Source organism: Leptonychotes weddellii, chromosome 10, assembly GCF_054177405.1.
Source record: "Leptonychotes weddellii isolate Sample4059 chromosome 10, ASM5417740v2, whole genome shotgun sequence".
NCBI classification, from domain to species: domain Eukaryota; kingdom Metazoa; phylum Chordata; class Mammalia; order Carnivora; family Phocidae; genus Leptonychotes; species Leptonychotes weddellii.
The window spans coordinates 134,353-150,694 of NC_138378.1; the positions used below are offsets into that span (position 1 = coordinate 134,353).

At 59.7% G+C, this 16,342-nt stretch overlaps 2 protein-coding genes across 6 annotated transcripts in view; one reads left to right on the plus strand and one right to left on the minus strand.

Moving 5' to 3' along the window:
- Window positions 1–8,193: 8,193 nt before the first annotated feature.
- Window positions 8,194–9,144, plus strand: NPBWR2 (neuropeptides B and W receptor 2). Its single transcript, XM_006752430.3, has one exon. The coding sequence runs from the start codon at window positions 8,194–8,196 to the stop codon at window positions 9,142–9,144; it is 951 nt and encodes a 316-aa protein (XP_006752493.2).
- A 3,791-nt stretch (window positions 9,145–12,935) lies between these two features.
- OPRL1 (opioid related nociceptin receptor 1) overlaps window positions 12,936–16,342 on the minus strand; it is an 18,680-nt gene continuing 15,273 nt past the window's right edge. For all 5 annotated transcript variants that reach the window (XM_081832317.1, XM_081832319.1, XM_006743746.3 and 2 more), the window contains 2 exons: window positions 15,203–15,558; window positions 12,936–15,104 (listed from right to left, as the gene is read on the minus strand). In XM_081832317.1, coding sequence (XP_081688443.1) covers window positions 14,581–15,104; window positions 15,203–15,558 — 880 coding nt within the window. In that variant the 3' untranslated portion in view covers window positions 12,936–14,580. The remainder of the gene's footprint in view (window positions 15,105–15,202; window positions 15,559–16,342) is intronic.

Here is a 16,342-nt window from a genome sequence, read left to right on the forward strand (position 1 = left end):
GTTCAGAGAGGTTGAGCACCTCACCCTGGGTCACACAGCAAGGACAGCTGGCTCTAGACCCGCACTCCAGACCACTGCCTGGGGGTGTGGACAGAGGCCTCGGGCAGGACCCACCTGCATGGCCTGAGCCACCAGCTCTGAGGGTCTCCTCAGTGAGAGCGTGAGCTCTGCTCACAGCCACACTTCTCTACCCCTGGGAAGGAGGCAGGGGCCCCGAGTTTCCAGCTGCTCCGGCACCTGCCTACAGAGGGCCAGGTTCCTGAGGGAGCAGCCGGTGGTCGATACCAGGGCCAGCCCCCAAGTACCCTCCTGTGGATGATGCTGACAGCAGCAGCTCCTTTGGAAGCTAAACATGTCCTGTCGCACTAGGATTGCAAGCTCATGCTGGAGAAGCCCCGTCAGAGCCTCCTGTTTTCACCTCCAGAGTGGGCTAGGGGTGGTACTGCGTCCTGGGTCATTGTGGGCCAAGAAAACACCAGTGGTGTTACCTGGCCCACAGTGGGCATTCAGATAAAGCAGAAGGAGGCGGGTCAAGGGAATTAGGAAAGGTGCCTGGGCCCTGTATGGAGGTGGGGGACACAAAGTCATCTTCTGGCGGAGCCCAGGCCTTGTCCCCATGGGCTACACCAGGTGGCCTTCCCTCCAGGGGAAGTACCCTCTCATAAGTACCCTGACAGGCCCCGCGGATAAATGGTCTGTCCAGGGCCAAGGGGTTTCCTGGAGTTCGGAGGTCCAGTTCTAAAACCCAGAGAGGCCCAAGTAAACCGGGACAGCGGGTCACCCTCCATCCCACAAATGGGATGTTGAAGGCCACAGGGTCACAGGTGGGGGGGCACGGGGCTCTTGAGAGAGCACAGCCGAAGTGGACACCGGGTATGACCTGTCTGGACAGGGCTGTCATGGCCACTAGAGAGCCTATAGGTGGGTAGGAGCTGGGCCCTTGCTGACTCACCCAGGGCAGGTGTGGGGCACACAGCGTCCTCCAAGACCTGGCAGCTCCTGGAGCTTCAAGAAGAGGCCAGGTAAGGAAGGACACCCAGGCCTGGGCTCTAGACACAGCCCTGAAGACACAAGTCCAGGGACAAGACAGAGAAGGAGCCCCAGTGAAGCACTTGGAGGGACTCTGCGTACAAGAAGGGAACCCTGATCAGGGCAGGAGGCCACCCTGAAAATAGACCCGGAGCTTTTGCTATGACACTGGGCCCCTGGGCCCCTCATCTCCTCCATCTCCCATCCCCAGGCTGGCCTGGCTCTGCGCCATCTTCAGCTGGGTCTGGGGGTTCCCCGCCTCAGCCCATTCTCCTGACCACTGCCAAGGCAGTAGCAAAAGGCCCCTCCCATAAGCCCTAGACAGAGGCACTAGCCCAGCCCACCTAGGTCGCAGCCTAATCGGGCCCCCAGCACTAAGTCTAGGACCTGGTGCATGCACAGGCCAATGTCAATGTCTGTTACTCGGACCAGCAGAGGTACCAGTGAGCCAAAGTGTGAGTGGAGTGCAGGCAGCCCCATCAGCAGGAGGCCCCCTTCCTTCAGCAGCCAACACAACTTGTGGACCGAAACACCAGGGCCTGCACAGAGGACAAGGATTTGGAGGGAGAGGCCGGAGCCAGCTCCAACAGCCCCCAGCTGAGCCCTGCCTCCTTCCCCACACTCCCCCTGACTCTGGACTGCTTCCCCCAGACCCAGGCACAGCCCCTCCTCAAACCCCCCTCCAGCATCCAAACCAGCCCCCTGCATCAGAGCCGTGCAGACACCTGGCCTGCTGGTTTCCTCCACAGCAGGACCGTGGTCACTGGCTACAGAGGCTGAAGAGAAGGTGAGGGTGGGGGTAGAGCCCCTGGGAAAGGTTCCCCCAGACGCACAGAGGAGACTCAGGAGCAGCGACATGTACCACTGCCACCTGCAGACCCAACGTGGGGCACCGAAGTGTCTCCAGGTGACTGCACAGGAGCAAGGCTGAGCAAGATGCTGTGGACACAGGGCAGGAGGCACACATGTGTTCACCTGTGCAGCGAGAATGTGGGCACCAAGCAGGTGACCTGGGGGCCCCATGACTGCCCTGGCCACCTTGCCCCATCACTGACGGTCCTTCAGCCAGAGAGGGCCCCTCGCCAGTGCCCAGCCTCAGTGACCATCCCAGACAGCCCCACCCCACCATCTGGCTGGAAAGACAGCAAGCGGGGCCTGGAATTGACCAGGAGTTTGTGTGAACGCTGGGGGGGGTGGGGGCGGAGAGACCGTTGTGTTGAGATCTATGTACTGTGGGAAGGTGTGTGTGGTATGCTTGGTACAGGGCCGCAGGGTCCGCAAAGCTTCTGCAGCAGGCTCAGGCCAGGCTCCATCCTCTGAGCTTGCGGTTGGTGCCAGGTATGTGGGTAGGGGTAAGGGAATGAGCAACCTTGCCCAGCAGGACTGGCCCTACTAGGTGCCAGCTCGGTCTCGTCCTCCCTGCCTGGGAGTTGGGGAGGCTCCAGGAGATGGGAGGGCCACTTCACCCTGGCCTTACTCCTCCAACCGTCTCACCCCTGCATCATCAACTCACAGACAGAGAGCCTGGTCCAAGGTCAACAGGTCTGGCCTGTGGAGCATCCTATACCCAGCCCCACTTGTGGAAACGGTCGGCTGCCCACACTCCCTGGGACCAGAACCAAGCTGAGCTGTGTGGCATGAGCCCCACATGGAGGCCCAAGGACTGTCCATCTCTAGAGTCTTCCCTCGGCCTGGCCTTCGGGTCTGAATCATGGCTCTGCGGGAGCTGATGTGAGCCTGACTCAACCTCGCCTGCCCACTGAGCTTTGGCATAAACCTGCTGACGGGTGGCTCGTTCCTGGGTCCATCTCTGGCCCAGGCTGCTGGGCCACTCCAGGCCCAGGTGGAGGGTGTCAAGATACATCCACACTCTCCCACCCCCAACATGCATATTTACATACACAGATATGCCTGTGACCCCTCCCGCTCGGGACACATCAGCGCCTGTGCCCTCCCTCTCTGCCCTGCCCATGCTCTCAGAGTGACCATAGGAACTCTGCTGGAGGACGGGGGGAGACACCCCTCCACCCCTCTCACCAAGTGCACCAAGACCACCCAGGAGACCACCCCCAAACTTGGGACAGGCCCCCGGGTCCTACCCAGCAGGGCCTGTCTCAGGAAGGAGGGGAAGCTGCCACCCACATCTGCGGCTCCATCTCTACTTGAGTCCCCCCATCCCTCCTGATCTGAGTTTCTGGGGGACAGGAAGAAGTAAGCTCTCTGGTAGTGGACCTCAATGACCCTCCCAGGCTGAGAAGGACCTGGGCTGCCTTGGGAAGCCATCAGGCCTCCTTCCTGCTTGGGTGTTTCTCAGCTTGTGTCTGGGTGGGGCAGGTGCCAGAGCCCGGGCAGGCTGTGAGCAACCAGCCTCAAGCCGCGGCCTAGGCTGCCCCAAACCCTGCTTCCCAAAGACCTCAGGTGGGGTTGGTGCTGCCCACAGCTAGATGGATTCTGGATGTTATCCTGTCCTCTGACCTGACTGCCCCTACAGACCCCCAAGACAGGGCTCCTGCAAAGGACCCTCCCCCAGCCTCCTTGGCCTTCTCCACCCCCTCACCTCACAGACCCTCTCCACCTGGGGACCTGGCAGGACCATCCTCCGCTCCTCAAAACTTCCACACAAACAAGAGCCAGTAGCCCCAGTAGGGCAGACAAAGCCCCGGCTCCTTCCTCCCCGAAGGCCTCTCCCTCCCCCGTGACCCTCTGTCCTCCACACACACACTTGCAAGGCCCCTCAGCTGTGCTTCCCCATAGCGTGCCTTGTCCTTGACCACAGCTTACACTGTACTGATGCTTCCCCACTACAGGGTCGGCCCTGTGAGAGCAGGAGGTTTCTCTTCTTTGTTCACTGCTGTATTCTTTTGTGGAGCAGACACTGACTCTGAGCCTAGAGTTGGGGTATTTGAGAGTTGACTGAGCAAAAGCCCTTGTAGGACCTCAGTCTGGCTGCCCCGAGGACTTTCCCACCTTCCCTGAGCCAGAGGCCTCCCTCACAGCCTGGCACAGGAACCCCCAAGCCACGACGTGCCCCTCGGCACAGCTCAGTGCCCACTGTTGGGGGAGGGGGAGGCAGCTGGGCGCCCAGTGGCAGGGAGGGAGTCCTGAAGGGGAGGAGCCCTCCTCTGTTTAATAAATACAGAGCTCTCTCTGCTTCCCTGGAGAAGTGGGAGAACCTGGTTCCCATCGTAGGGAAATGGGCCCTGAATCATTTGTCTTTTTCCAGTGAACTAAGCTTCTGGTACCTGCTGAGAGACGGCTGAGGCCCAGGCACTCTGAGGAGCACTTAACCTGCAGGGCTGCAAGCCACAGGCTGTCCCTGTTCCTGGTGAGCCAGTGAGGGGGACAGCAGGAGAGCAGACAGGCCTGGACTCTAGCCTGCAGGGCAAAGCCCCCGCCCCCACCCACCAGACCCACCTGCAAGGAGCTGAGGTGGCACACAGGTAAGCCCCGTGGGTGTGAGTGCGTGTGTGCCTAAGTGTGTGTGCGAAAGTAAGTGCGTGTCTCTATGTCTCCACGTGTCTGCAGAGGCCTGTAGCAGTGTGTGTAAGTGTGCGAAGACCCAAGTAGCCCGGTTTAGTCAGGGCCGGGTGGAAGGTGACTGCCACACCCAACGGAAATGACAGTGAGAATAAAGCCATCACGAAGAGGGCGCCTGGCGGAGCCCCACACTCGGCGGGGAGTCTGCTTGCCCCTCCCCCTCGCCTCTGCCTCTCCCCCATCCCCCACCCCTCCGCTCCAGCTCTGTCTCTCAAATAAGTAAAAAAAAATAGAAAGTGTCACGACTGAGCTTGCTCGTTTCTACAGTGTCTCAGGGTCCTGCCACTCACTCCCCACAACACTGGTGGGGGAAGAGCTCCCCTGGGCTCTTCGGATCTGCTTCCTCCCAACATGTGAACAGCTGCACACAGCCATGCACAAATCCATGCTCACCAACACTTAACATCACACACACACCCCTCCACGGCTCCTCTCCACAGGCCTCGCCTGACTCGGTTCTGAAAATGGAAACCATTTCCACAAAATGACACCCCCGTGATGCCCAACCACCGGGCAGAACGAAGGGCTGAGGGGGTAAGGGCTGGGGCATGCGGCCCTTGGGCTGTGCTGCTGCAGTGGGGCCGTGGATGAGGGGCTTCTGCGGCTGGGAAGAGGCATCTGGGTGCCACTGCACCTACAAGGCTGGAGCTGGCTCCCTGGGGTCCTGAGCACCCACAGCCGGTGCCCCCATTTCCCCCAGCCCCTGCTGCCCCTGGGACCCCACCCTCCCATCTGCCACCCCCATCCCACTTCAGATGTGATAGGCTGAGTGGGCAGCCGGGCCGGCCCCCAGGACAGACTCAGGAGAGCAGAGAGCAGGCCTGGGAGGGGCTCAGAGTCCCAGACCCAGCCAGACTCTGGTGGGGTGAAACCCAGACTCAGGTTTGCTTCAGAGGGAGCCAGAAGCATAGGGGGAAACCCCAGGAGGATTCTTGGGGTTTCTTCTGATACTGGGCTGTTCCCTTCCCGAGGGCTTGAGAAAAGACCTGCCTGGAATTACCAGCTCCAGAGAAAGTTTGGGGTGGTATTTGGTGTCTTGCTACAAGGGTCCCCTCAAGGGCAGCCTCGCTGTGAAGAACCCCCACCCCAGGACTTGTGCTCAGGGCAAGACAGGACACCAATCAGTTACATGCTGGCCAGAGGGCAGACAGAGCCCGGGGCCCCTCCCAAGGTGAGCAGGGGATGGGGACCCCCAGCAGCCCTCCCGGGGAAGGCCCACATCCAGGCCCAGAGTGGTCAGCCTCTGCACAGCCCACACACAGGCCGCACGGCTAGGGGAGTGGGGCGCCCAAACTCCTCTCCATCCTGTCTCTGGTGTTCAGGGACGGTGAGCTAATCCAACACCACAGCCCCCCACACAAGTACCCCCAGATCACCAAGTCCAGCCCGATTGTAGGACGGAGCCCCCACATGGCTTCTCCTCACACTTCCTGACTTCCAGCCCCCGGCCTTGCTGGTTCTCAACCTGGAGCACACTCATGCTCCAGAGCCTGTCCTGCCCGGACCGAAGGGCCGCCCCCTCCTACCCAGGGGACCCAGGCCCAGGCTGGTTCACAGAAGCAAGGGGGACAGCCTCCCTGACGTCTCAAAGAGAACCTCCTCATTCAACTCTGTGAAATCGGGGCCCTGGGTGGCACAGTCGGTTGAGTGTCCAACTCTTGGTTTCAGCTCAGGTCACGATCTCAGGGTCATGAAATCGGGGTCGTGAGATCGAGCCCTGCGAAGGCCCCACACTCAGCGCGGAGTCTGCATAAAAGACTCTCCCTCTGCCTCCACCCACACCCCGCTCGTTCGCGCTCGCTCTCGCTCTCGTTCTCAAATAAATAAATATGGCTTTTTAAAAAATCTATGAAATCTGAGGGTGTTCATGTGGGACAGTGAATTGTTCCAGAGTAAGTTCTAGCCACGGTGCCCTACACACAGCAGAGACAAATGCTGGCATGTTCCTGCGTGAAGCTGAGTGAAGGCCCATTTGGAGGCCAGGATCCTTGGAGCTGCCAGGGTGTGAAGTGGGTCTTACCTTGAGGGTCCCCTGCCGGGTGGAGGCCCAGCCCTGGAGGGACAGCTGGAGCCCCTGGCTGAGGCTGGCAGGCCCCCCACACCCTGCTGTGCCCACCTCTGGGCCCATGGGAGGGGAGGCTGGTGCCCCCAGACATGGGCCCCAGACCTGGTGGCTTCAGGGTGTTTGGCCAACTGCCCAGGCTCCCGCCCTGACTCAGGCCATAGGGACACGGGAGCGGCAAGTCTGGTGAGGGAAGCAGGCAGGTGGGGAGGGTGGGGGACACTCTGCCGGCAGTGGGCAGCCATGTCTCCCCAGACTGGAAACATACGGAGCCTCAACGCAGAAGTCATGCTGAGGAACCAGCCGGAGATGGTGCTGGGCAGCAGTCTGGGTTTTAGGATCGAACAAGCCTTTGAGAGTGGTTAGCGGCAGTGGGCAGCTCACGGAGGGACCAGGAGCTGGACAAGAGCCAGTCACCTTCTCTCCACAGACTTCCACCACGTGTGTAGTTTTTGCACACGTATGGGTTCTTCTCTCAGCAAAAAAAAAAAAAGAGAGAGACAGAGACACGTTGGGTTTTCTGTGGGCAACAAATTCTGCTTCCCCACAAAGACATCCAGACCCCCCAGATCACTACATGCAGCTGGGACCTACGCAGAGCCCCCCGGACACAGGTACAGAGTTTACCACAGAAACCACATGCACACACAGAGGGTGTGGGACAAGACCGCCAAGGCCCCCTCACACACAGATAAGGGTGCCCAGGTCCACAGAGACCCACAGACATGCCCCCCCAACAGACCTGGGCCCGCTAGAGGCCCCTGCACTGCATGCCCTCCCACACAGCACATGTGCGCACACACACACACACACACACACACAGAGGGCCCCCACTGGAGAATCCACCCAGGCGAGTGAGCACTGCAGCGACCCTGGGGATGACGACAGGGGCTGCCGCAGCTTCTGCCCACACTGTTCCCGGAGCTCCGCCTCAACCAGTAGGATCTGCCTCGCTCCTTCACTGCTCCTTAGCGCTGTCACCGGGCTGCAGACCTTGCCAGGAAGCCAGCTCACGCTGAGGCTGCTGACCAGGCAGGTCCTAAAAGCCCCCCCAAGACAGTCAAGAGCCGAGTGGGAGCCTGGTGAGAGCCTGTCAGTGGGCCTCACCCCCCTCCTCCACCCCTGCCACAGCCTGCACTGACCTCCTTCACACGCCCACCCAGGCCACCGACTTGGGGCCACGTGTCGTCAGACAGGTCAGTGGGGCGAAGCGCAGGGGGCCCTGAAGAGGGTATGACTGGGAGGGCTCTGGCTTCAGGACCCCCGGATTTGAAGGGGACAGGGGTGAGCCTGGGAGGTATGTTTGTAAAGGCACTGCCTCGATCCCAGGTAAATTGCGCACAGGTGGGGCAGGACAGGGGAGGATGGAGAGAGACCCCGTGTGTCCTCAACCCTGGCAAAATGGCCACAGCCTCTGCCAGAGAACTTGAGGCCACTGCCGTTCTAAGCTCAGAGTCAGATCCCAAATTTCTCTTTGTCTCTTTCTCAGAATCCAGCCCAAGGAGGCCCCTACCCAGACTCCCCACTCCAAGGCACCTCCCACCGGCCCTGGGTCCCACCTCAGGATGCAGGCTGCTGGGCTGGATCCCCTTGAAAGCAGAGGCTCCCCCTTCCAGGCTGCAATGGGCGCCAACCGCACTTGGGACAATGGCACCAGGCACAACGTCACCCTCCATGAGCCCCTGCCAGCCCTCTATGAATTCCTGCCAGCAGTGTACTCCGCGATCTGTGCCGTAGGGCTGACAGGCAACACAGCTGTCATCTATGTGATCCTGAGGGTGCCCAAAATGACAACAGTGACCAACGTGTTCATCCTCAACCTGGCCGTTGCCAACGGTCTCTTCACGTTGGTACTGCCTGTCAACATCACGGAGCACCTGCTGCAGCGCTGGCCCTTCGGGGAGCTGCTCTGCAAACTGGTGCTGGCCGTCGACCACTACAACATCTTCTCCAGCATCTACTTCTTGGCCACCATGAGTGTGGACCGCTCCCTGGTGGTGCTGGCCACCACACAGTCCCGCCATGTGCCCCGGCGGACCCTCCGGGGGGCAGAGATCACCAGCCTGTGTGTCTGGATCAGTGTCACCATCATGGTGCTGCCCTTCTTCGCCTTTGCCGGTGTCTACAGCAATGAGCTGCAGGTCACGAGTTGCGGGCTGAGCTTCCCACAGCCTGAGAGGGCCTGGTTCAAGGCCAGCCGCATCTACCTGCTGGTCCTGGGCTTTTTGGTGCCCGTGCGCACCCTCTGTGTGCTCTGTGTGGACCTGCTACGTCGGCTGTGGGCCCTGCAACTCCACTCCAGAGCTCTGGGCAAGGCCAAGCGGAAGGTGACCACCCTGGTCCTGGCCATGCTGGCTGTGGGCCTGCTCTGCTGGACGCCCTTCCACCTGGCCTCCATCGTGGCCCTGACCACAGACCTGCCCCAGACACCACTGGTCATCAGCATCTTCTACGTCATCACCAGCCTCAGCTACACCAGCTCCTGTCTCAACCCCTTCCTCTATGCCTTCCTGTGAGAGCTTCCGAAACAGCTTCTGGAGCACACTCTGGTGCCCAGGGGCCTGGGCACCCCTCCCACCAGAGCCCCAGTGTGTCTGTTAGGAAAAGTGCTGTCGCTTCGGAGGGACGGCCCACTTGTTCACATGCCATCACTATCTTCTCCACACAGAGAGAGAAAGACCCACGAAGGCTGGCCACCGCACCTGCAGGGATGACCATGAGCCTGTCGCTTCCCATGGCTGCCTCCTGGACAGCCCCCGGGTGAGGAGCTGCAGGGATACAGGCCCTGGCCCCACCCTGCTGATCTGACCCAGGCCAAAGTTCTTGGCACAACAGACATCCTGACTCTACTCACCTGCTGAAAGACAGACAGACGGACAACCTCCCTGGATGCTCCTTCCCCGTCCTCCCTGACAACCGTAATCTGGAGGGAAAGAAAGCCGAACTGTGATCTCATCCCAGGGCCACCGCTGCATTCCACAACCGGGAACGTCAGGCTGGCTCCTCCCAAGACAGTACTAACAGATGATAAAAGTGTGAGCACCTGGGGCAGGAAAGCCAAGTGTTACTGCAAAAGCCACAGACTCAGTCCTCAAATAAGGCCACGGAATGCACTCTCATCGCTTGAAACTTGGGTGGCATTTCACCAGGAGGCCTGTGCCCTCTGTGTGCCCTCTCTTGACCCCCCATGCTTTGGCCCACGCCCCTTTTGTGCCCCCCATGCCGCCTGTGGCCCCCTCATATCCTGCCATAGGACCCAGGGTGCTCCTGCCAGGACCTCTGCACGCCCACCCTCTAGAGCGGGCATCTGTTACTTGGATGGGCTGGTATCTGGACCCCTTTCTCCCTGGGGTATGGGCTGGGGCCTAGATTCATCCAGCAGGAGCTCCATGCTGAACCTCGGGGGGCAGGGTGAGGACACTGAGGTGCTGGCTGCTCAGAGACCATTTTCTGCCAGGAGGGGGGAAGAGGGGGGTCAAGTCCCTGATGACTGCCCTGGTGGGCCTCAGCCAGGCTCCCCACCCGTGGCCCCGTGGCTCCCAGCTGGTTCTATGCCTGGTTCTCTAGCTGTGCTATTCTGAGTCACTGGCACCTCCCAATGCCCTCACAGGGGCCCAGACTGGTTGTAGTCCTCGTGGCGCAGTGTGTCCACCTGACATGCAGCACCCACAATTCACCACCCCGTGAGGTCACCCCATGGTGCGTGGCTGCCACCTTTCACATACTCCAGCTTCCCCAGTCACATGGGTCCTTGGAGCTCAGACCCACAACCCTCTCCGCTCTTCTCTCTCTGCCTGAAACAATTCAAATACCACCTCTGCCCTGTTCTCTTCCCTGACAACACTGTAATCCATTGCTGTATAACAAATTTCCCCAAAACCTAATGGCTTAAAACATTTATTATTTCATAGCTCCTGTGGGTCAAGAATTTGGGAGCAGGTTTGGAGTGGTTCTGGCTCGGGGACTCTGCTGAGGTTACAGTCAGCAGTCGGCGGAGGCTCCGGTCACCTGAAGGCTGGGCCGGAGCTGAAGGTGCTGCTTCCAAGGAGGCCCCTGCACGTGGCCTGTGGCAGGAGGCCTCAGGTCCTCACCACGTGGACTCTCCCCAGGGCTGCTGGGGCGTCCTCACCACGGGGCAGCTGGTCCCACAGGGCAAGCAGGTGGAGAGGGAGAAGGAAGAGGAGCCTCCACACCATGTAAGACCATCTTGGAAGCCATTTGCCACATTCTATTCATTAGAAGCAAGTCACTAAGCCCAGCCCACACGCAGGGGCTGTGGACCTTTTTGAAACCCTCACTAACACCCACGTTTCTCCCTGGAAGATTCTGGGTCCTGTCTCCTCACTGCAGTGCGGTCATTCCTCTACCAGTAGCAGCCCTAATTACCGCCTCGGCACCAGCCCTGCCCCTGCAAGCTTCCTGAGGAGAGGAGCTGAGACTCTCAACACCCACCTGAGGTGCAGGCACTGTGAGGTGAAAACGAGTGTGTGAACAGGGCGCAGAAGCAACAAAGAGCAGCTGCCTGAGAAGCAGAACAGGGAACAGGAGGGGAGAGGATGGGAGCAGAGGGGCGCGAGAATAAGAGACCTTGCCCCCGTTTGCCCCCTGGCCCCAGCAACACCGGGAACACCATGGCGGGGACCAAGTCAGATCTGGATCAGCCAAGCGGCGCACATATCCCTGCCCCATCCCCCCCTCCGATGGGAGGGAGGGTCCTCGTGCAAGCGTGAGACCCCAAGGACGGGGAGCCACGGGCCAGCCAAGAAGAGGAGAGAGGCGAATCCTCACCAAGATCCTGCCCAAGCGAGCTGCGGGGCCCCAGGAAAAGGCCAACACCCGCCCCCACCCCAACGCTGGTTGTCTCCACACCCCCCACTGTGACTTCCTGAGATGGGCTGGGGCGAGAGGAGAGAGTGTCCCCAACCTCTGGACTCCTCGACCCAGGGAGAGCCCGGCCCTCCCCCACGGGGTCCAAATCCCCCAGCCGCTGCGGACCGCGGAGCTTCCGCGGTCACAGCGCCCCTGCTGGGCAAAGTCCAAAGCGGCAGGAGAGCCCTCCGCATCCCTAGCAGTGCAACCGGCCGCTGACCCCACCTCCGGCCCCGGGCTTTCTCCACAGCCTGGGCCTTCCCCCACAAACCCGCAAGGAACGTTTAGCCGTCCCTTCTGCAGGACCTGAGAGAAGCCGGAACACTTGACCAAACCCAGGAGTTGGTGGGAGCAGAGGGGAGGGCGAAGGTGGGGCGGGGCCGAGGCGGGGTGGATGAGGAGGCGGGAGGAAACTGGTCCGAGAAGTGGTGGGGGTGGAGGTGGGCGGCCGGCAAGAGCCAGGCACGGTCCTGCAGAGCTAGGGTTGTGACCCCGCTTCCGACGGCCTGCGAACTACTCTCGCAGGCTCCTCGCTCCTGCCGGGTGCGGCTCATTTGACCCCTCACGACCCATCTCGGCCCTGGATGCGCCGCCCACGCGGCAGGACGGTCAGCATCCTCCAGGTCCCACGCTTGAGCCCCCTCCGCCGCCGCCAAACCTACACTGAGCACTCTTCATGTACCTGCCGCTGTAGGCCCACCGCTCCCAAACCTCCCCTTGATGCGAAATACTTGGTTGGTTTTTTTTTTAAAGATTTTATTTATTTGACAGAGAGACACAGCAAGAGAGGGAACACAAGCAGGGAGAGTGGCAGAGGGAGAAGCTGGCTTCCCACTAAGCAGGGAGCCTGATGCGGGGCTTGATCCCAGGACTCTGGGATCATGAGGTTAACCGAAGGCAGACGCCTAACGACTGAGCCACCCAGGCGCCCCTAAATACTTATTTTAACAGCAAAGTGACCATCAGTAAAACTTGTATGAAACTGCACATTGGCCCATCTGCCAGTGCAACCCAAGCTCGCCCTTGCTGCCTCCTCCGAAGCCCCTCTTTCTGAGAGGGTCATCCGCCTGTAGGGTCAACCTGGGCAGAACTGGGTCCACACAGGAGCCAGGAGGTATGTCCACATCTCAGGGCCTTCAAGGGAGGCTGTTCTGTTCATCTTCCATCAAAACTCCCCTTGGGTCTGCTCAAGAAAGGAGAAAAGGGCTGGGGCAGGAAGGGGGTCTGCTGAGACTAAATGGGGTGAAAAAAAGGTGTGACCCGGGTGGGAAGAGCACCCCCCCACACACTGGATCCACAGGGAACCTCTAGCAGCAGGGGGCAGGATAGAGTTGCAGTAGTTGGTTTTTCAAGGAGAAACTATTTGTGCTGAAGAAAAGGTTACAGACCTCCAGGGCATCATGAACTAATCACACCTTCTTGAAGTTGCAACCTCCAAGGGGTACCGTCCGCTAAAGATGGAGCCTGGCCAGGTGAGGAGCACAGAGCAGGTGGGAGGACTCATTACCCCAACAGCCCCACCCCACAAGAGTCAGAAACACCTACTCAGTGGGCAGGGATTTATTATGGCCCCCAATGACCCCCGGAGGCAAGATCAGGGTTGATTACATGTAGGGGAATTCACACTTGTCGCATGCATAAATACATGAAGATACATGTTACACCAGCACAAATCACAAATCTTTCAGCCTTGTCATGAAAATGCCCCAGCTGTGGCAGCTACCGTCTCCAGAGCCTCCCACAGCTCCATCCTCCCCAGGAATGACCCCACAGAGCCAGGGCTCCCTGAAGCAGGAGAAGCCAGCCCAGGGTCAGTGCTTCCTATTGTTTGCAGGTGCCTAAGGTCACCTGGCTGAGGTCTGCAGCTCAGCTCACAGGTGGAGGCAAAATAGTCTTTTCAGTGTTGTATTTCAATAGTTTATCTGCAGGGAAGAGTGTTTGCAAAGTTACCAAACTGCAGCTTCCATCTGCAGACCAGGGAGGGTGACCACCGCCGGGAGACCCTCTGCCCCGAACAGTGTTCCCACACCAGGCAGTTCTCACACTTGGCTCAAGGAGGCCCTGTCAAGCCTCACCCCTTATACCAGCCCTGCATGTGAAGCCACCCTGATTTGGCACCATTTAAGACTAGTCCTGACAGCAGGAAGCTCAAGCCTCCCCACAGACACCTGGAGGCTTGTAAACAAAGCCAGTTATCAGTCACTGGAGAGGCAGAGCACAACCCACCCCAACTGCCACTCCTCTTTCAAGTCCACCAGGATCCACGCAGGGCGCAGGGTCCGGTCAGCTGCATAGCTGCTGACCTCTGATTTCAAGAGAGCCAAGGAGGACCCATGGACCCCCAGACAGAGCATGGCAGAGCGCGCCCCCGCCCCAGCACTGCGCAGCCAAGACCAGGCACACAGGGCTGTTTCAAGAATGACAGAGTGGCCTGAGGTGATCAAGCAGCCCACCGTCCTTCTGAGCCACCTCTGCACACCTGGACAGCCACGTCTGTGGCTGACAGTTCTTTGTGCTTCTGGAGCGAAAAACCTCTCTGAGAAACCTTTCAGAAGCAGGAGTGGGGGACGAGGAGGTGACAGCAGTCGAGTCCCAGGCAAGTCCATATCAGCAACTCCAAGCCCTACTGCCCACAGAGCATGCCAGCTCTCTAGGCAGCTCCAAGCTCATCCGGCTGCCCCAAGGAGGGGCTGCAGGGCTCCATGCAGACAGCACATGGCACAAGGGCGTGGGATGGCCCGCTGCTGTCACACCTCCAGGTGTGTGCATACCAAGAGCACGCAGGGTGCCGCAGGGGAGGGGCCAGAAGAGTCCATGATGTGTGAGGGTGTTGGCATGGGCTCTGGCCAGGCACACTCACTGGTGGGTGTCCCCTCTCTGCTCGGCACCAGGAGGGCAGCTTTAGTCTGACCTGTCCCAGGATGTCACCAGGCCTTCTGCGGCCACAGTGAAGTCCTCGAGTCTGGCAATGCTCAGGACACAGGTTGGGTGTCAGCCTAGAGAGCAGTGACCTGGGTGAGCTCCGTGTTGGGTGTTGACGGGCTCTGTGGGCTGACAGGCACCATGGGCAGGTCCACGCCTAGTCATGCGGGCCGTGGTACTGTCTCGGAGGTCTTGCATGCGAGGGCCACGTCCCTGGCAATGCTGCGCACGCGGTCGGACACCTGCATCTCCCGGCGCAGGGTAGGAGTGCAGCAGAACTTTCGGAAGCAGGCCTTGAAATTCTCGTCCAAGAAGGCATAGAGGATGGGGTTGAGGCAGCTGTTGACATAGCCAAGGGCCGTGCAGAAACGCAGGAGGGCCACAGCAGTCTCACTGCCCGGCTGCACGCCCAGCCCCTGGACCAGCACGAAGACCTGGACGGGCGTCCAGCAGCCCACAAACACCGCCACCACCACCAGCACGAGCCGTGTGATGCGCCGCAGGTTCCGGTCCTTCTCTCGGGAGCCAGACAGCAGGCGGACCCCACGCAGCCGCCGGATCATGAGGCTATAGCAGATGGAGATGATGAGTACGGGAATGATGAAGGAGAAGAGGAAGATGCAGATGGCAAACACGGGGCCCCAGTAGTCCTGTGGGGTAGGGATCTCCACCAGACATTCAATCTCTGCAGGGGGAAAAGCGGGGTCAAGGTGGATAAACCAGGAGGGACCCTCTGGGATCCAGGAGACAACAGCACTGGGGAAGAGGGGCCACCCCACTGACCTTCCTCCTCGACCTGTGCTGAGCCCATGATGGCAACGGGAACGCCGACGACAGACGCCAGAGCCCAGATGGCCACATTGACAGCCTGGGCCTTGCTGGACGTCCGGACATCGAGAGCACGGATGGGGTGGCAGATGGCTACGTAGCGGTCCACACTCATGGCAGTCAGTGTGAAGGTGCTGGTAAACATGTTGTAATAGTCGATGGCAATGACCGTCTTGCACAGGGCATTTCCAAAAGGCCAGAAGCCCAAGAGGACGTCTGTGCCCTGGAAGGGCAGTGTCAGCAGCACCAAAGTGTCTGCCAGGGCCAGGTTAAAGATGTAAATGTTGGTGGCTGTCTTCATCTTGGTGTGTCTGCAGAGAGCGCAGAGAGAAGGAAGGCTTCATCTAGTCCCCCTGGCTGGGCCTGGCAACAGAGGCCCAGGGCCCTTCTTATTGCCACCACGAGGAGCACCCACTCTGAGACCCTTGTTAAATGCAGATTCTTGGGCCCAGCATGGAGCCTGGGGGCAAACAGCCCTTCTGGCACGCACAAAAGCGTTCCAAGCCCAAAGACTGGTCTGCTTTGAAAAAGTTGGGTGTGTAGGGTAGCAGAGCACACATCCGACTCCGCATGGGAGCAAAGGGGTAGGATTCATAAGAAAAAGGACCTGTCCTCCCTCCCTCCCTTCCAAGTCTTCCTGAAGACCCTACATGGACTACAAGGTTGGCCCTCCGGATACCAGAGGTTTCTAAGGGCTCCAAAGGTCTACGGCCATACCACCCTGAACGCGCCCGATCTCGTCTGATCTAAGGGCTCCACAGTCTGTAAGAGCACATCAAGTCCTTCTAAGTCCCTGTTGTAGTCTGGTGACAGAAACAGGAAATGGTGACAGGAATAGGAGGGTTGCTAATGAGGTCTGGCTGTATCCAAGGAACAGGTCTTGGGACATTATGGCTGCTTAATCAATATTTGTTGAAATGAATCAATAGTTATGATAGTGGTGATGGTGGTGGTGGAGATTATGGTGGCCGTGGTAGAGACGGGAGTAATGATGGTGGCCGTGGTGGAGACGGGAGTAATGATGGTGGCCGTGGTGGAGACGGGAGTAATGATGGTGGCCGTGGTGGAGACGGGAGTAATGATGGTGGCCGTGGT